Here is a 20,692-nt window from a genome sequence, read left to right on the forward strand (position 1 = left end):
GTGTGAATAGCCATGGTCTTTTCCCATGGTAGCAGTGTCCAAAACTAGAGGACATAGATATGAGGTGAAGAGGTAAGATTTAAAAGAGACCTCATGGGCAACCTTTTCACGCAGACGGTGGTGCTTACATGGAATGAGCTGCTAGAGGAAGTGGTGAAGGCGGGTACAATTACAACATTTAAAAGTTATCTGGGTGGGTATACGAATAGGAAGGGTTCAGAGGAACATGGGTCAAATGCTGGCACATGGGACAAGCTTAATTTAGGATATTTGGTCAGCACAGATAAGTTGGACTGAAGGGTCTGTTTTCATGCTGTACTGCTCTATGACTCCATGACTCTATTATGAGGGGGTGATCAAAAGATAGTCAAAGTTTTGAGTCTTACAAAAAACTTTGCTTTTAAATCACCCTTGCGTCTCCATCATGTGAAACCTTTGCTGAAGAGTAACAACCCGAGTATGTTAAATGAATGTCCTGCCCACTTGGAGAATCTTTGAGATGTAAACTGAATAGTTTAGTCCTGGAATTTTTTTGTGATAGTATCTCAATGACTTTTGTGGTTGTGATGCAATTCCTGCTTTGCACAGTAAATATCACGTGTGCTTTTATCTTACATTTTAATCTTTTCTACTGCAAAACATTAGCCTTATCAAGGGGAATAGAATTCATCAGAAAATGTTAATAAATGTTTTTTGGATTTTTTGTAAAATCGAGGAAACTGGAAAATTGTTCTCATGTTTAAAACAATAAAACATGATTAACCGACTTTTTGAAAGCATATGCAAGATACAATCAGCAGGTGTAATGATCAGTTTCGGGCCATGTTGTTTAAACTTTCCAACATTTGAAGTAAGTGTAAAAAATAACAATTAAATTCTTGACAAATCCCCAGGACTCTATGATTCTCGTACCTTTCTTTTAAATTCTATTCAGGAGATCCACGCGTTCCCCGCCCCAACAACCAAAGACTATCACCCACACAAATTCCTCACAGAAAGACGGGAAAGTTAGGAGCAGGAGTAGGCCATTCAGTCCTTCAAGCCTAGTCTGCCACTCAATATGAATCTTGGCTGATCAAATTCACTCCCTGTTCTTGCTTTCTCCCCATGTCCTTTGACCCCTTTAGCCCTAAACATTCAATATTCTGGCCTCAATCACTCTCTATGGCAGTGAACTCCAATCTCCGGGTGAAGAAATTTCTCCTCATCTTAACCTTGAACGGCCTACTCCGTATCCTTGAACTGGGCTCCCTAGTCATCAGGAGCATCCTTGCTGTGTTTACCCTGTCTAATGCTGTTAGAATTTTATAGGTTTCTATGAGATCCTGTCTCTCTTCGTCCTCCCACCCCAGGATTCAGTGCCATTAAATCCCTAGCTCTCTGTATCAGGACCTCCAGATTCAGCATCTTCACTCTCCAATTCTAACAGATTTCGGGGCCCTTCTCAATGTCACCAGATTATATGATGTTATTTTTCTAATGCAGTTGTAAATCAGCCATATCCTACCATAACAAAAATCTGGTTACTCCCTTGATCTGCTAAACCCAAATTTGGGGTCCCAAGTTTCAAAGCAGCAGGCATACCTTACCTACTGTTATTATCTAGATTCCAGATCAGACAGGCAGTGTATTTTTTAAGACAGTACATGACATTGTAACATACAATGTTCCAGTATAAAGGTACTCACCTCACCTTTAGCCATTCTCTCAGTGTAATGGAGTCAATGCAGTATCTTCAGTTAGTCAATTATGTGTATGTATCATTAGTAAGCATAAAACCCTAACTATGTATCAGTCTGATATTACAGCAAAGACCATAATTAGCATTGTTAATTAACTGAAAGACATCTGTCTCAAAAATAACTTGATTTTTGCTATGTGCTACATAAGCTTACTTTTAGGGCAGCATTCAGACATAGACTGGGTACTTGAGCCAAGAAACCATTCATTGTGGCACATAACATACTACCTTCCTTGACAACATCACTTCACAATGAGGCAACAAACAAAAATTTGTACACATTCAAAAGACCGTGGCAATTATACTCAAGTTCACTGAATGAGAGAACTCTGGTGTGGTATAATATTGCCTGCTTGATTCCTAATTGCAAATCAGAAATAAAAATGCAGGCTTTAGATCTTCCAGAGTGTGGGTACAGTTCCAGCGGCCATGTGGAATTTAGATGAGTTGTTCATAAGATTGTGAGATATTGTCTTCCTTATCATTTCCTCAATCTCTGCCTGTGGAGGTTTGAAAAGGTGCATGTATTAAATACACAGAGGTTTGATAAATAAAAGATTTTCAAGTGCAGCACAGAATCTTGGTGGGAAAGGTCACTTAGCTGCTCATTTTGAACATGAGGGAGAAAGTTCAGAAGCCAACAATCATCATGCCGATGGTTCAATTGGCATTCCTGATCTGCAAAAGACGTAGATGTGCCTGTCTGCCACTTTGGGGTATAAAACTAGGGGATTGGGATGATTATTTCAAAAACATTCACTGTAAGTCATGCCTCTTGTAATTGTATGCAATAATACTTCTAAAGTAATAAAATGTGAATTATAAGACTAACATATGAATAAATTAATGATGACAAATAGGAAAGTCTGTTTAACACAAGCCTTGAGCATTACAATCATATATAGTCTGCACCCAAACTAAAATCATGTGATCTGCTGGGAGAGGCATAAAAACACATAGAAAGAGTTAATTTTAAGGAAAAAAATCTGGAAGTACCTTTCTAATGAAAGCCAGGCAAGCAAGTAATGTGGCCTTGATTTTTCTTTGAAGTACTTACTATTTTGAAAGAGGAAATCATTTGGCTTGTCAGAAATAGGTCAAACTCTTGTTTGGAGCAGTTCAGTGAATCCACATCCATCACAAAAAATAAGTAGCATGTTCCAAAGATGCACTATTCCTTTAAAAAAATCATCACCTCACCTTTAACATTGATCCAGCTGAATACAAATTTTAACTCCCACTGTATTTGGCATGATTTGTGTATTAGGAATAAGAACCTTATGTCAATGATCAATGTAGAGACATTCCATGACCCTCCTTGACAAAGTCCTCTATGTCCCTTTGTATGAAGGACTACACAACCATTTTGTCTTGTGAATGCTCACACCACAAAGGACTAGTTCTGTTTCTGATCTTCTCCAGATACGTTGATTAAAAACATGACCAATGGATGCAGCCACGACAAGGATGATTACCACTGTTGCTGTGATGAAATGAAGGCACCGAGAAATGGATGAGGAACAGATATACCAGCAAGCACAGCAGCAACCTCCAGCATCTGCCAAACAGCCACCACATGAAGAAGTCACAGCTCAAGGTCCCTTCATGGGGGAGAGGAGGTACAGGAAGCCCAGAATCTATTGTTTTCAATGCTATTCCCTCCTGATGAGCGAGGTGCAGTGCTACCACAGACTGGAGATGTCCTGGGACAATGTTATAGGACTTTGCCAAGGGCTGGAGTAGTACCTGTGACCTGAAGGGGTGATTAGACATCCTATCCCAGAGGCTATCAAGGTGACAGCTGGGCTAAACATTCATGGTGTGGAGATGCCAGTGTTGGACGGGGTTGGAAAAAGTCAGAATTCACATGATGCCAAGTTATAGTCCAACAAGTGGTTTGAAAATCACAATCTTTGATTGCAGCTCCTTCATCAGGTGAAGTGGACCTGATGAAGGAGCAGTGGTGTGAAAGCTTGTGATTTCAAATAAACCTGTTGGATTATAACCTTGGGTCTTATGACTTATGATTAAATTTTCATGCCTCTCATTGCTTCCAAGGATTCACAGAGGGTTCAGTGAGGGATCTCACTGCACTTGATTAACAGATGTATCAAGACAGTGCAGTTTGTGCTTGATCATATCATTTAATCTCACTTCCCCATGACAAGATTAGTGCCCCAGGCCAGCAGTAAGCTTTGCCAACATACCTTACTTTCCCAGGTGCAGGGCTCAATAGACTATATGCAAGTCATGTTGACAGTATCGTATGATAATGTAGCTGAATTCATCAATGGAAATGGCTTCTCTTCCATCATTGTACACATCTTCTGTTATCATTGGTACCTCGCCTCACAGGTCTGCACCAGTTACTCTGGGAGTTGCCATCGTGCATCTATCCTTGAGAATTCTCATGTTCCTGCTTTATTTCAAGGAATAGATGCTTTACAGAGATGGTTAGAAGAAACCATGGGAGATGAGGGCCAGCATCTGCAACCACGGCTGATGCCTCCGTTGTGTAAGCCCCTGAGTGAGGCTGAGTGGAGATACACTACAGCCCACTCTTCAATCTGTGCTAACATGAAGCAGGTTTGCTGACGTTGAGGTTCTGAAACCTGAACTGGTCTGGAAGGACCTTCAGACAGATTGTGGCATATAATCCTAACAAACCGTTCTCTGCACAACTGAGGGCAGCATGGTGGCTCAGTGGTTAGCACTGCAGCCTCACAGCGCCAGGGTCCCAGGTTTGATTCCAGCCCAGGGCAACTGTCTGTGTGGAGTTTGCACATTCTCCCTGTGTCTGCGTGGGTTTCCTCCGGGTGCTCCGGTTTCCTCCCACAATCCAAACATGTGCAGATCAGGTGGATTGGCCATGCTAAATTGCCCATAGTGTTCGGTGCATTAGTCAGAGGGAAATGAGTTTGAGTGTGTTGCTCTTTGGAGGGTCGGTGTGGATTTGTTTGGCTGAAAGGCCTGTTTCCACACAGTAGAGAATCTAATCTCAAAACAGGCAAAGAGGGGAGGTCCCAGGAATGGACTCTGAAATCCCAGGAGCGTGGCATCTGAGAGGAAGATGAGGACATTGTGTAGGACGAACAGCATTTTCTGCATGATGCAATGCTGCAGTGCCTGAGGCAACAAGCTTGCCTGACAAATCTGCTATAATTCTTTGAGGAAATAATAAGCAGGTTAGGCCAAGGAGAGCCAATGGATGTTATCTACCTGGACTTCAAGAAGGCCTTTGACAAGGTGCTGCACAGGAGACTACTGAGTAAGATAAGACCATAAGACCATAAGATATAGGAGCGGAAGTAAGGCCATTTGGCCCATCGAGTCCACTCCGCCATTCAATCATGGCTGATGGGCATTTCAACTCCACTTACCTGCATTCTCCCCGTAGCCCTTAATTCCTTGTGATATCAAGAATTTCTGCCTTGAAGACATTTAGCGTCCCAGCCTCCACTGCACTCTGTGGCAATGAATTCCACAGGCCAACCACTCTCTGGCTGAAGAAATGTCTCCGCATTTCTGTTCTGAATTTACCCCCTCTAATTCTAAGGCTGTGTCCACGGGTCCTAGTCTCCTCGCCAAATGGAAACAATTTCCTAGCGTCCACCCTCTCCAAGGGCCCATTGTGTTCGAGGCAAGGTGCTAGCATGGATTGATGCTTGTCTGTCTGACAGAAAGCAGAGAGTGGGGATAAAAGGGTCCTTCTCAGGGTGGCAGCTAGTGATAAGTGATGTTCTGCAAGGCTCAATATTGGGACCACAACTTTTCACTTTATATATTAATGATCGAGATGAAGGAACTGAGGGCATTCTGGCTATGTTTGCAGATGTTACAAAGATAGGTAGAGGGACAGGGAGCATTTAGGAGGTGGGGAAGCTGCAAAAGGATTTAGGAGAGTGGGCAAAGAGTTTAGGAGAGTGGGTAAAGATGTGGCAGATGGAGTACAAATGGAAAAGTGTGAGGTCATGCAATTTGGTAGGAAGAATAGAGGCATGGATTATTTTCTAAATGTGGAAAAAAATCAGAAGTTTGAACTGCAAAGAGACTTGTGAGTTCTAGTCCTAGGATTTTGTCAAAGTAAACTTGCAGGTTGAGTCAGTAGTCAGGAAGGCAAATGCAACGATGGCATTTATTTTGAGAGGATTTGAACATAAAGGCAGGGATGTACTCCAGAAGCTCTGTAATACTCTGGTCAGACCACATTTGGGGTATTGTGTGCTGTCTTGGGCCCCATATCTCAGGAAGGCTGTACTGGCCCTGAAATGTGTTCAGAGGAGGTTCGCAAGAATGGTCCCACGAATGAAAAGCTTAACATATGAGGAACATTTGAGGACTCTGGGTCTACACTCGAAGGAGTTTAGAAGGATGAGAGGGGATCTAATAGAAACATACAGAATACTGAATGGCCTGGACAGAGTAGATGTTCGGAAGATGTTTCCATTGGTAGGAGAGACTAAGACCTGAAGGTACAGCCTTAGAGTAAAGGGAAAACCTTTTAGAATGGTGATACGGAAAAACTTCTTCAGCCAGAGAGTCGTGAATCTATGGAATTCATAGCCATTGAAGGTTGTGGAACCTAGGTTGTTGAGTATATTTAAAACTGAGATAGATAGGTTTTTGAGTATCAAGGGGATCAAGGGTTCCAGAAAGCAGAAGAATGGGGTTGAGAAACTTATCAGCCATGATTGAATGGCGGAGCAGACTCAATGGGCTGAATGACCTAATTTCAGCTCATATGTCTTACGGTTTTGGACAGATGTAAAAGGTTTTGTGATACTATTTTAAAGATTTGGGAAGTTATCACTTGTCCTCTGGCCAATATTAATTCATCATGCAACATCAGAAAATACAGATTAAGTGGTCATTTTCACATCCATTTTTTGGGGAGTTTGCTGTGCCTAAACTGGTGTCATCAATCCTTTACTACTACAGTGACTACACTTCACATATACCTAATTGGATGTGAAGACTTGGAGATTTCCAGTGATCATTAAAGCTTGATATAAGTGGAAATCTTTTCACACTAGAATAGAATTACACAGGCCAGACCAACAAGGGTAGTAGATTATCTTCTCTGAAGGAGATTAATGAGTCAGTTATATGGTCACAAGATGAAAGTAAGTTGTTCAGCCCATCGAGTCTATTCTGCCATTCAATGAGATCTTGGCTGACCTGATATTCCTCAACTTCTTTTTCCTGCCTTTTTTTCCAAAAATTTTGATTCTTTTACATTTTCTTAATGACAACCCAGTTGCTCTTGTGATAGACATTAAGAATCACCAAGTTTTTTTAAAAATAACCACAAATGACCAAATTTATTAACTACAGTAGCACCTCGACATACGAATGACCCCGTTCATGAACAAATCAGTTTATGAACAGGATTGTATGTAAAATTTTGCTTCACCGTACGTACGAAATTCAAGGTACGAACAAAGGTACGAACGCAAAAAGCCCATGTGCGACCACGTGGTTTCATTGTTCTGCTTTGCTATGCGCTTGTTGAACGCAAAAGCTCTCGGGCCCCGCGTGATCTCATTCAGTTCGTCTTTGGCGCGTGCGCTGTGAATAGCGTTCATTGCTACGGTCCAAGCATTCTTACACTATCCGAACAATTGGAAAAATTGATTCAGTTCGCGAACTTTTCGGTTCACGAACCGGGTCCCGGTGCGGATTAAGTTCGTAAATCGAGGCGCTATTGTATAATGTTACAACTTACCTGAGCATGATCAGAATAGACTACCGTAACCATGAGGCTATCCTAACCTCTCAAAGAGACTTCCCTTTAAAAGCAGTTGGATAGTTTCCATTATGATCTTGTCCTTTAAGGCAGAAAGCCGTAATTAAATCAATTTAACAGATATTTATTAAACTGCTGGATAGAATTTGTCATAATCAAATAAACATCCCCATTATAACTTGTATAATATTACACATCTTTAAATCTTAAAGATCCTAAATATGATTATATAGCATTGGTAGTTGAAACAGCAAAATGTGAAAAACATTCAATTATTGGCAGTCTGTATATAAACTATTACTTTAAAGTTTTCAAAACTTAACTTTTGATAAAGGAACAAGAATCAGACATATGTTTTTGAACTGTTACCGTAATGATATTTATCCTCCACTTGGCATCTCTAAAGATGGCAGATTGGGACTATAGATACAGTAGTTTGGTGTGAAAGAGCCCAATTTTCCTGAAACAAATATTTTCAGTTGTGAATAATGTATGATTTATGTCTAATTATTTGGAAGTGGGCATATTAATGAGTAATTCCATTGAAGCCCTATAAATTGTGGTTGTGAGGTGAGAACATTTATGCTTGTCACATGAAACTCTAAATAAATATAAAGGTATGTGAAGATTAGCTTGAGTTCTATCTCATACCAAATAGCTTTCTAGACTCTACCAATTGTAGCATAAAATAACATTATTGGCTGACAATCTTCAGATTAACAATCTAGACTTTGGCATTGCTTTTTCAGATACAGAGGCATGATTGGATTTAAAGGCATACTTTGTTTGAGATTAATTATATTAATGTTAAATTTCAGGGATCTTAATCCAACTTTACAACCAACAATATTTAACTGGTTGCATTCACAGTCAGCTCAGTCATGGGTTCAGAAGCAAAGTATCACATTTTTGGGGATCCTGACCATCTATTTCTTTCCTTAAATCCTTAAATTCTGGTCTGTTCCAGACATTTTTTTCTTTTTAGGATTAAAGCTAGATATAAGTGGAAATTAATTGCTTTTGTTAGCAGCTCATTCCATATATTGATTCTGTAAGGAAAACATGAATTTCAGTTTGCAATTTATGATCTTTTTGATGTTTTATACTCAAGTTCTTTACTTCTGTGAGCAGAGCCTGAGTGACTCTCACAAACACATGGAAAATACAACTTCTGAAGACTTGAAAACAAGAAATTAGTTTTGTGTCAGCTAATGTCATTGAATGGCCACGATCTGAGGGAAATAAGATTTGATATCTGTAGAATCATCTTCTTTGTGTAGTAAACAATCAACAAATTCATCTGGTAGTAGAGTTTGCTCTTGAAGTAGTCCCTCTGTTATGTATGTTCTGTGATGCTCATTGGCTGGGAACTGTTCCTCTTCCTCCTTAAGGATGTAATTTTGATCATCTTGAATCCCATTATGGTTGGATGTCAAATCTGTGTTCATATCTAGGATTCCATCAATACTAAAAATATCTGGAAACCTGTCAAAACCTGGAGTGTTGAGTTCTTTGTATACTTTAACTTGATTACTTCCAATGTTTGGAATTGATTCATCATCATTATGTGATAAAACTATTGGTTGGCATCTGCTGGATGTTTGAGGCTTGTAGCCCATGGTTTCTGTGTCTTCATTTGGTTGAGACAGATGAGAATTATGAGCTTCTGAAATATCTGAAATTGGGTTCTCAAAAGCTGCTTCTTCTATTTGTTGTTTAGAATTTCTATGTACAGTTTGGATTAAGCTTTTGTTGATTCTTGGTAGTAAAGTTTCTTCTACTTCTGTTATTGGTGGATCGTTATATACTAATAGTGCTGCAGTATGTAGAAAGGGAACTGCATCATTTTTCTATAATGGAATTCAATGAAACATTAGATTAATATCATGAAAGTATCCTGGCCTTTCAGAAGACTTGATGATTGAGACATAGAAAAACACCATCTTATAGCTTAAAGGTGGATTTGCTTCATTTAGTGAATACTTGACAACAATTTTCCACTCATAAATTCGTTAGTTTCATTTTCATTTCACTTTAAACAAAATCAAAAGTTGTATAACAGGAAGCCTGCTCAAGGTTGCTACTCTCAGCATTTTTTATTTTTTTACTTTAATTCAATTGAAATCTGTAACATGCTAGCTAGGATCAAAATCTCCTGAGGTGAGATGGAATAACATTTGGAAAAGTTCAGCATATTTGGCAGGATCTGTGGAGAGAAATCAGAGTTAACGTTTCGGGGCCACCAACTCTTCCTCAGAACTCTGAGCAGCATATTTGGCAGGATCTGTGGAGACAAATCAGAGTTAACGTTTCAGGTCCATCAACTCTTCCTCAGAACTCTGAGGAAGGATCACCGGACCCAAAATGTTAACTCTGATTTCTCTCCACAGGTGCTGCCAGACCTGCTGAGCTTTGCCAGCAATTTCTTTTTTTGTTTCAGATTTACAGCATCTGCAGTTCTTTCAGTTTTTATGGAATAATAATTCACTGGGTAGTGCAGTGGATTTGCAACTGCTGTTTTGATTTCTAGAATGTGGATTAAATCTAGTTAAGAACGATGGACTAAAATTTTCCCCTATTTTACCATTCCTGTGCCAACATGCTACACCACAATTAAACTATAGTTTATCCTTACAGCATTTTATGTATTCCCATTATTAACTCAATCTACCTATGAAACATACTGAACATCTAAGCATCTAGGTTTCTGGAAATTGTCCTTAAGAACAAAACAGATTTCTTTTGAACTTTAAGCAGAAAGAATTATTGGGCAGATCAAATATCATAATGAATAGTCTGCTTGGATTTCAAAAGGAAACGTCTTACTTGATTGACTTCATTCTTCATTCATTTAATTATTTGAAGATGTAACAGAATAGACAAAAATAATATAGTAGATATAATATATCCAGATTTTTAAAAGGCCTTTGATAATGGAATATATAACAGATTAATGAATAAGGTCAGAGCAAATGCAGTCAGGGATGAATAGCAGAAAGGATAACCACTTCGACTGGGACAACACATCCATCCTAGAACAAGCCAAACAGAGAAACCCACGAGAATTCCTAGAAGCATGGCATTCTAACCGGAACTCTATCAACAAAGATATTGACTTGGATCCCATTTACCACCCCCAGAAAGAAAGAACCGGAAATTACATCACCATAGGAAATGGTGTCACCACAGGAAATGACATCACCAACCCAAGGAAACCCAAACATATAAATAGAAAGCAGGCTACACCACCAGTGCTTCATTCGGAGGCTCACTGAAGACGTTACCTAGTATGGTGACGAAATGTCTAAAAACGAATCTTCCAGCTCAGCGAGCAAACCTACATCCAAAACCTCGACCCGAGCTACAAATCTTCTCAAAACAGAATAACTTACTGACTGCAAGATAGACAAGATCAGGGTAAAGGGTTGCTATTCCCAGTGGAGTTTGGAAGGCAAGGCCCCAGAAGAATCAGTGGTGAAAGTATGGTAATGCACTATTTATATTAATGATTTAGATTTTGGAATCAAAAACATAACTTCTAAATTTCAGAAGACACCAAATTGAGTGGTTAGTGGAATAGTCATTAAAGAGAACTGCAACAAATTAAAAAAAGACATTTATGCATTTGTGAAATAGCATAAAACTGGCAAATTAATTTCAATATATATGTGAAAGATATTTTCATAATGCATAAATATCATCAAATATACTTGGAAACTAAGAGTTTAAAGTGGAGAAGAAAAAGGATCTGATACAGTTAAACAAATCATTAAAGGCTGAATTTTCTGTGAAACTAGAAGAAGTGTACTGCACTCCTTAGTCAAAAGGGTTTAAGACCACCAATTCCAGATGTCCCACCCTTAAACCTGCACCCAATCCCCTCCATTTTCATTGGTGCAATGGAGGGGGGGTTAAATAGGAAGGGTTAAATTAACAGCCCATCTAGATTTAAATGCATCAGTAAGTACAAAAGGGTCATTGGCTATTACTTAATTGATTATGTAATATGGTGCCTTTTAATACTCAATTGGAAAGACCATCAGCATATATACTGTGAAGTATCAAAAGTACAGGCTTGTCCAAAGTGAAAAAAATTATTTTGTATTATGTTTCTTTCCCTAATTTAGTTAGAAGATATAGTTTGATACAGTGCAAAACAAATTCTTGCAACTTGCAATTGCTGATTAAGAAACACCAAGTGTTCATTTGCTCCTAAATAAACATTGACAGCTCACTATTTCCTCATTTTGCTCACAAGGTTCTGTATTAAAGTGTCACACTGAGGCTTGACTGCAAAATCAAGGTCAATATTCCAGGCAGTATTGAATTTTGCAGCGTTGAAGGTGTTACATTTTTGGTGAAACATTAATAGACAACTCATGACACTATTTCAAAGATGGGCACTGGAATTCTGCCAAGTCTTCTGGTCAATATTTATCCCTCAATCAACATCACTAAAACAGGAAGTGGAGCAATTTTGATGAGGCAACTGAAGGGTTTTGTTATACAAGTTTGCAAAGCAATGTGGGTGACATTTCTTGTCCCCTAGACTGGATGACTCTCTTTTGCTGCTGTCTTTCAGTGATAACCAAGGTGTTACCTTTTTCATGTTACCTATATATGTCATGGAGGTCAGCCACCTGATGAATACACATCTATATTTACAGCTTCCCCAGTGGCTGCCTGGAATGCACTTCTTTCAGTTGATCCAGACAACAGCTTTACCTGTTCTCAATCTATTGTAAATGAGATCACAAGAGATGTGAAATGTTTCCTCATTACAATTTGTTTCAAATTGTGCCTCTTTTCATAAAACATGAAGAATGATTTTGCAGTGGAGCTTTCTCTGAAAATGTCTACCTTTATCCTGATTATATGCAGAAACTATCCTAGAAACAGCAAAGAAATTTGTATTTTGTAATATATTTCATTGCTGACAGTTTAACTTCTCTGGGAATGTACTGGTTATTTGCATAAAATTGGTCAGAAAGCTCCCATATTAAAATAATGAACAGGGGAAATTTAGCCCCTTGATATTTTACCTGTAGTCCTTTCACCACATTGCTGTTTTCCACATTGGGGAATTTTTCCTGAGCCCAGCCAGGTAAAAACACCTTGCACATTGATTTAATTCTAAAACAAAAAGTAAATAATTCACATAGAACAATTAATAAGAAGATAGATTTGTATCAGTGGTCATTAAGTGACCCAAACTGTGGTCTGTGATATGAACAATAAAAAACATCTATTTAACTTATCCTACTCACTTATAAATCAAATTTTCTATCTGAAAACTCAAATATCTTTTATAAATTTAGTTGGTGATCATCGATGTACAACAAGAAATTTTAAAAAGTTGAATTGTAGTTTCTTTGGCTCACCTATGTTTTACATTTCTATATAGTTATTGATGATAATTAAAGCTTGAATTACATCCCTTTTACATTCCTTTTCTTCAATGAAAATGTACTTGTCTTCCTTTGTCTACTTATGCTTTATCATGACCTTCACTTTGACAAACATTGCTCAACTAACCCGCATCAGAATGTCCTATGCAATAACTGGAGGATCTTTAACTATGTATTTCCACATTTTGTCTCCTAACTCACAATGTATTGATGCATGCTAGGATATGGTCATGGATCTGTTCTCTGTAGAATAGCTTCAACTTATACTGATGAATTGAAGAGCTTCTTGCCTGTTCTGTATAATCTTGCATCTTCTTTGAAGTGATAGCCAAAATAAATGCAAAATAAAACAGAATTGCTAAACACCTTAAACAAAATATTGGGTATGTCAATGTTCAGAGAGAAAGAAAGGTTAATGATGCAGAAGTTAACTGTCATCAGACATGTTCCCACATCTAATGGGCAATCTTGATCAGACATGTGTACAGAATTTGCCTGGCCATAACTAGAGGGCTTGGAGGTGGGAAAATAATGGAATCCATATTGAGATTTCTCCCTGATGCACTCTTGCAGTTGCGGAAATGCATGGGTGGGCTGGAATGAGAATTTAAATGCAACAAATGTCTTTAAGGCCAAAGCTAGAGGTGATTTAGAGGACTTGACATATACTAGTGGCAGACCCCATCCCGGTCATTTTCAGCAGTTGCCAGTTTAATGGAGGCTGCCTCTCAGTGACAGACTGTAGAGAAATGGAGCCAGCAAACAAATCCATCTCCAAAGAAACGTTTACTGGCATCAAATGTCACCTCAGCGTTCGCTCCCCATTTCTCTCTAGTGATTAAAGTGGAGGGTTTTCCACTCCATTTGTACAGCTTTGCTGCTTTCTTCTCTCTTTAACAGTGATTTATCTATCAGCTCTGACTGTAGTGGTTGGAATGATGTCAGCCAGGTTAATCTCATAGAATATGAGTTCCCTGATTGGGCTGTTAACCTGGTCCAATCAAGGACCCCTGGCTGACAGATATAAACAGGAGTGTCAGGGATTCTGTTCACTCTAGGAGCCAGCTCTGTGTTAGCTGGGCCAGTGTCATGTATTATGCACATGTAAATAATGGATGACTTGGTGATGGGATACTGGCCCTTATGGAGTTATTTCAGTGGCAGTGTCAGTAAAACATGCCCCTGAAGAGATTCACTCTCATCAATTGTCTTTGAGTCATGGTGAAAAAACACAGAGTAATTCTCCTGACAGCATCCGGACTGCAGCTATTTTTGGCTATTAGGAGTCTGACCTTCCCAGAGCACCAGATATTAAAACCTTTCAAGAGTTGATAGATGTAGCTAAGGAATATTACAACCCTAAGCCTCGTCTAACTTTGAGATGCTATCGGTTTTACTTGAAAGTTCAAGAACCAGGGGAATCCTTTTCGGGATTTTTGACAAGGTTAACATGAATGGCAGAGGCATGTAAGTTTGGTTTAACTTTAAGTGAGACGCTGAGACACCATTTGGTGTGTGAGATTAATGATGAGACCATGAAAAGGCGCTTACTGGCTGAAGCCCAACTGGACTTCAAACAGGAACTACAACTGGCTTTGCAGTTAGAAGATGCGGCTAATGGAGCTTGAATTACAGGGAATGCCAATGGAAATGGATACCCTCATCAGGATGACTGACCTTGGGGAACACCCCTTGAGTGAAGGCAATTGCACGGGCTCACTCAGCACATGTCCTGAATGGAGGGACTGTAGGTCAGCCCACACCAATACCCCAAGCCAAGCCTTGGCCAAACGGTTAACATTTTCTCCAGGATCTAGGCCGGCAGATCATTGTAGTTGCTACCGGTATGAAGATTTGAGACAACAAAAGAATTCCTCTAGGCATGAATTGAGTAAGAGAACTATTATAAGTAAGAGTAAGAGGCTAGTATCCAGGAGAGTACACATACTGGAAAGTTCACTTACAGCTGGTTTAGAACAGTTAAATTGATCAGCAACATCCAAATCAGAGCCAATCAAAATAAAAGTCCAGTTAAATGATCTCTCAGTCTAATGGAGGTCAATACTGGCACAGCTGTGTCAGTGATTGCAGAACCAGTCTTTACCAAAATTCCTGAAGAAGGGCTTAAGCCCGAAACGTCGATTCTCCTGCTCCTCGGTTGCTGCCTGGCCTGCTGCGCTTTTCCAGCACCACACTTTTCAACTTTACCTAAATTCACTCTGGACTCCAATCCTTAAGTTTGCGTAAGACCTTGGTCAGGTTGAGAACATGTACTGGGAAATCCCTACAGATTTCGAATACAACTTCGGTTCTGGGTTTTTATGAGAAGCAGCTGGTTCAGTTACCACTGATTGTAGTGAAAAACTTGGGCCCAAGCTTGATGGGGAGAAATTGATTGAGAAATGTTCAACTTGATTGACTCAATATTTTTCAATCAGAAAATGGCTGCCTGAGTGAAGTCCTAATTAAAAACCTGGAAGGTTTACAGAGGTCTATGGTTTATCAAAGGGGAAAAGGCCACCTTACATATAGTCCTTACAGTGCAGAAGCAGGCCATTCATCCCATCGAGTCCACACTGAACCTCTGAAGACCATCCCAGATCTACCCCCTCCCTAATCCCTGTAAATCTGCATTTCCCACAGCCAATCCACCTAGTCTGCATATCCAAGGATACCATGGGAAATTTAGCATGGCCAGTCTACCTAACCTGCATATCTTTGGACACTGAGAGGAAACAGGAGCTCCCAGAGGAAACCCACTGGGGATAATGTGTAAACTCCACCCAAAGCTGGAATTGACCCCAAGTCCCCGGCATTCTAATATGACATAAGTAGACAAGAAGCAATTCCACAATCCTACAAGTGCTATTTGCCTTATATGCAAAAGCAGAGGCAGAAATCAGGAGGCTGGAAAGCAAAGGAATCATCAAATCAGTCCAGTTTGCAGAATGGGCAGCACTAGTCATACCAATTGTGAAGCCTAATGGGCCAATTTGTCTTTGTAGGGATTTAGAACAAACGTTGAAATGCTTTTCACAGCTGGAGAAATATCCAGTTCCTTGCATGGACGACTTATAGGCTGTCCTTTACAAAACTGCACAAGCCACACGAATATGCAATTGCGATTAGATGAGGATTCCCATAGGTTTGCCACAATTAATACCCATAAGGGTTTTACAAGGTCTACCCCAAGTTGCCATTTATCTGGATAACATGCTAATAACCTGGAAGACAAATAAAGATCATATAGAGAACTTGGACATAGTGTTTAAATGTTTCTCCAAGGCAGGGGTACACGTTAGGAGGGAAAAATGTGTTCCATTCACCCCAAGTGATCGACTTAGGCTGCAGAGTCAACAAGGCTGGGTTACACCTGTTGGAAGATAAAGTGAGGGTGATCAAAGATGCCCTGGCTCCCACCACCATACTAGAACTTTTCTTGGGTTGGTGAATTATTATGGAAATTTCATACGTAACTTGGCCTCCATCCTGGCACCCTTACATTTGCTCTTGAATAAGGGTCAATCTTGGAAATGGTCTCGTAGCCAAGATATAGCCCTTAGGGAAATGAAGAAGCAGCTATTATCATCTAAGGTGTTGGCACACTACAATCTCAAGTGAGATGTAGCACTGACATGCGATGCTTCCCTGTGTGGTATCAGGGTAGTGTTGACTCACTGGAGGCCTAGTATAGAGGAAGGGCCAATACCATACACTTCCCAGACTTTGGCTGACACCGAATGAAGATTGAGAAGGAAGATTTGGTGGTCATCTTTGATGTGAGAAAGTTTCACCAATACCTTAACGAATGTGAATTTGTAATTGTAACAGACCACAAATCCCTGCTAGGGCTATTTCTTGAGGACTGGCCATGCTGCCCATAGCTTCAGGTCAAAATCAGCAGCGGTATTCTGAGTGCATACAACACCATCCGGGGGGCCAAGTGGCAAATGCGGATGTCTTGAGCCATCTCCCACTGGCAGATACACTACTGATGGTGCTGTCACTGGAAGAGTCCATTCTGGTTTTAAACCTTCTGGATACCCTTCTAGTCACCACTGACAATATCAGACTGGGACATAAAAAGACCACATCCTGACAAAACTTAGAGAGCTAGTGGTGATGGGGGAAACAAAAGGGCCATCACAACCAGAACTGAAACCAGCAATACCAGATCACCATACAGGATGGTATATTATTATGAGGAGCAAGAGTGATTATCCCGAGCAAGGTTCACTGCGAGATACTGGCTGAACTCCACCAGTGTCTTCCAGGAGTGTCCAAAATGAAGATGTTGGCAAGACGTTATGTCTGGTGACCAGGATTGGATGCTGACATAACCACATTGATGGGGCAGATCCCAGAATGCCAACAAAGACAAAAATTACTGCCAGTAGCTCAGTACTGTCTTGTAAATAGCCAGGTAAAACCTAGACTTGGTTACATGTCGACTATACCAGTCCTTTCATGGGCTGAACATTCTTAGTCATTGCAAACTCCCATTTAAAGTGGTTGGACATGCATAGAGTTCATTCATTAAACATGGGGATGATGATTTAAAGGTTGCCTGCATCCTTTGTAATACACGGACTCCCAGAGGTGTTGTCACAACAGGCCATCATTTACCAACAGGAAATTCGAGTTTTTCCTAAAGTCGAATGGCATTTGGCATGTAAGGACAGCTCCATACCATCCATTATCCAATGGTCTGGCAAAAAGAACAGTCCACACTTTGAAGGCAGGCTGAAAGAAACAGCCTAAAGCTTCACTCAATACCAAATAGTCTTGGTCCCTGTTTGTTTGTAGGACCACCCCTCATGCAACTGCAGGAGTGCTCCAGCAGAGTTGCTATTGGGGAGAAGACTCCGCACCAGGTTAAATTTGAGCTTTCCGGACCTGTGGGGAAGAGTGAAACGGAATCAGGAATGCCAATGCCAGACACAAGACTCCTTTAGGCGAGAGAGGCAGTTTACTTCTGGGGCCAAAGTTTGATGTCATAACCATGGGAATGGCCCTGCATGGGTAAAAGGCATGGTTGATGTGAGGTCAGGTCCAGTGACACTGTCCTGAACAAGCATGTGGACCACTTGAAAGCTCAACTTTGCAAACAGGGCCTCTCAATACAGCCGGCAAGGCTGTGAGAACCCGTGGGTTCTCTCCCTCCTCCTAACATCGAAGGAACTTCTGAGGATGGGATGGACATGGTAGATGTTGCAGCCCTTTGCCTGAAGAAGAGGAGTTTTGGCTGAGATGTTCCAGGTGCAAGTGTTGGGCTACAGTCTGATACGTGCAGCCAATATCCGAGGCAGAGTCAGAGCAATTGGACCTGGTGCAAAAATGCCCCATGAGGCGATACAGGGAAAAGAACCAGCCTATGTTCCAGGATTTAGAGGGGAAGGGATGTAATGATTGGAACAATGTCAGCCAGGTGGATCTCGTAGGATATGAATTCCCTGGTCCAATCAGGTTGCCCTATTTGACAGATAGAAACAGGAGTTTCAGGAGTTCTGTTCAGTCTCAGAGTCAGCTCTGTGCTAGCTGGGTCAGTGTCATGTACTGTGCACATGTAAATAAAGGGTGACTTGGTGACGGGATGGAGTTATTTCACAGACATTATCTTTAGGTTAAGGCATCTTTTATTTTCCGACCAGTTCCACCAAAGCCAAACTCTGACAGTAAGGCTGCTGAGGATCTAGAATTTCCAGCCCTGTGAATTGGTAACAGGCCTTTTCTGGATTAGAATGGTGCTGGAAAAGCATAGCAGTTCAGGCAGCAGCCGAGGAGCAGGAAAATCGATCTTTCAGGCAAAAACCCTTCATCAGGAATACAGGCAGAGTGCCTGAAGGGTGGAGAGATAAATGAGAGGAGAGTGAGGGGGGGCAGTGGGGAGAAAGTAGCATAGAGTACAATAGGTGAAGTGAGGAGCATATCAGCCATTATCGAATAGCAGAGCAGATTCAATGGGCTGAATGGCCTAATTCTGCTCCTCTATCTTATGAACATATGAGGTCTAAAAGATGGCACAATGCCATTTTCTCATCGGCATTTAGGGATTGGACATAAATGCTGGTCTTGCCTATGATGCTCACAATCTGAAAATGAATGAAATAAAACACTCTAAGCTGTATGCAGTACCAGTATCAGAGCTGATGCAAACAAATGTTAGATCAAGTGAGACTGCTTCCTCATCTTTAGTATGGTTTGAACTTTCTCTTCTTGCAATTCCTGCGGTAGCAGGGGAAGGTGCCAGGACGGGAGGGTGGGTTGTTGGGGGGCGTGGACCTGACCAGGTGGTCATGGAGGGAACGGTCTTTGCGGAAGGCGGAAAGGGGTGGGGAGGGAAATATATCCCTGGTGGGGCGTCCGTTTGGAGGTGGTGGAAATGTTGGCTGATGATGCGGTTAATGCGAAGGTTGGTAGGGCGAAAGGTGAGTACCAGCGGGTTCTGTCCTTGTTACGGTTGGAGGTGTGGGGTCTGAGGGCGGAGGTGCGGGATGTGGACGAGATGCGTTGGAGGGCATCTTTAACCATGTTAAACAGGCCTTTTCTCTCTATGAGTGCTTGATGTAATCAGGGTGTGGCTGACGAAGGGCAAGTTTCCATTTCTATTAATATCTCTCACGTTTTTGAAAAAAAGATAAGTCTTCTTGGTGCTGTATCTCCTCTTTAATTTCCTGTTTCCAGAAAAGCTTTATGCTTACCAATAAGTGAAGCCACAATATGCAATCCATTTCTATTAATATCTCTCACGTTTTTGAAAAAAAGATTTTGCAAAATCTGATAAGTCTTCTTGGTGCTGTATCTCCTCTTTAATTTCCTGTTTCCAGAAATGTTTTATGCTTACCAATAAGTGAAGCCACAATATGCAAATAAAAACATTTACAATGGCACATTTCATTGTTCTGAATTTTAACAATTTGTAATGGTTTTTGGAAAACTATAGCATTTATAGCCAGAGCTACATACAGGTACATGGAATCATCATCCACTGACTTACTTTGTTACTGTTGTAACCACAGGCAACAGTGCACATGCTGACTTTTTTGGAGATAAACTTTCTTTCTATCTTATACAGTAAAGTTTATTTTTAAGTTATTTCAGTTACATCTTAAAAGTGCATACTGTTCAATATGCTCCAATTACTAATAATTCATCTCTGAATTGTTTATAATATTATACATAACCCTACTGCCTTTGGAGCTTATCATAAGCAATTACAAACTTGCAAAAATAAATTCTTGTGAGACATTTTTGCTTAATTAAATAATACTTAATTCAAATTTTTTGTCTTCCCTAATTTCCATCCGCTTTTATCCTTGATGACTGTAGCTCTATGGGTGTGGACTGTACTCTGATCCCTTGGCAAACTTAGGTATTAAGTGTTAGCCATTTTACCAAGGACCATGAAGAGAAACCCATTATTCCTTTCGTCACTCATATCAAACTTAAAAGACTTGCAAATAAACTTTATGGCATTTACTGTGGTTCTGTTCGCCGAGCTGGAAATTTTTGTTACAAACATTTCGTTCCCTGTCTAGGTGACATCCTCAGTGCTTAGGAGCCTCCTGTGAAGCGCTTCTGTGGTGTTTTCTCCGGCATTTATAGTGGCCTGTCCCTGCCGCTTCCGGTTGTCAGTTTCAGCTGTCCGCTGTAGTGGCCGGTATATTGGGTCCAGGTCGATGTGTTTGTTGATGGAGATTGTGGATGGCACTCTATAAATGCCGGAGGAAACACCACAGAAGCCCTTCACAGGAGGCTCCCAAGCACTGAGGATATCACCTAGACAGGGGACGAAAC

At 40.6% G+C, this 20,692-nt stretch overlaps 1 protein-coding gene across 1 annotated transcript in view; it reads right to left on the bottom strand.

Annotated features, from left to right (window-relative positions):
• Positions 1-7,600: 7,600 nt before the first annotated feature.
• The window catches only part of LOC122554410 (interleukin-23 receptor-like), a 144,910-nt gene continuing 131,818 nt past the window's right edge, over positions 7,601-20,692 (bottom strand). The window contains exons 15-16 of the mRNA XM_043699391.1: positions 12,530-12,620; positions 7,601-9,337 (exon numbers count right to left, since the gene is read on the bottom strand). Of these exons, the coding sequence (XP_043555326.1) occupies positions 8,702-9,337; positions 12,530-12,620 (727 nt within the window). The 3' untranslated portion in view covers positions 7,601-8,701. The remainder of the gene's footprint in view (positions 9,338-12,529; positions 12,621-20,692) is intronic.

This window comes from Chiloscyllium plagiosum, chromosome 11 (assembly GCF_004010195.1).
Source record: "Chiloscyllium plagiosum isolate BGI_BamShark_2017 chromosome 11, ASM401019v2, whole genome shotgun sequence".
NCBI lineage: Eukaryota > Metazoa > Chordata > Chondrichthyes > Orectolobiformes > Hemiscylliidae > Chiloscyllium > Chiloscyllium plagiosum.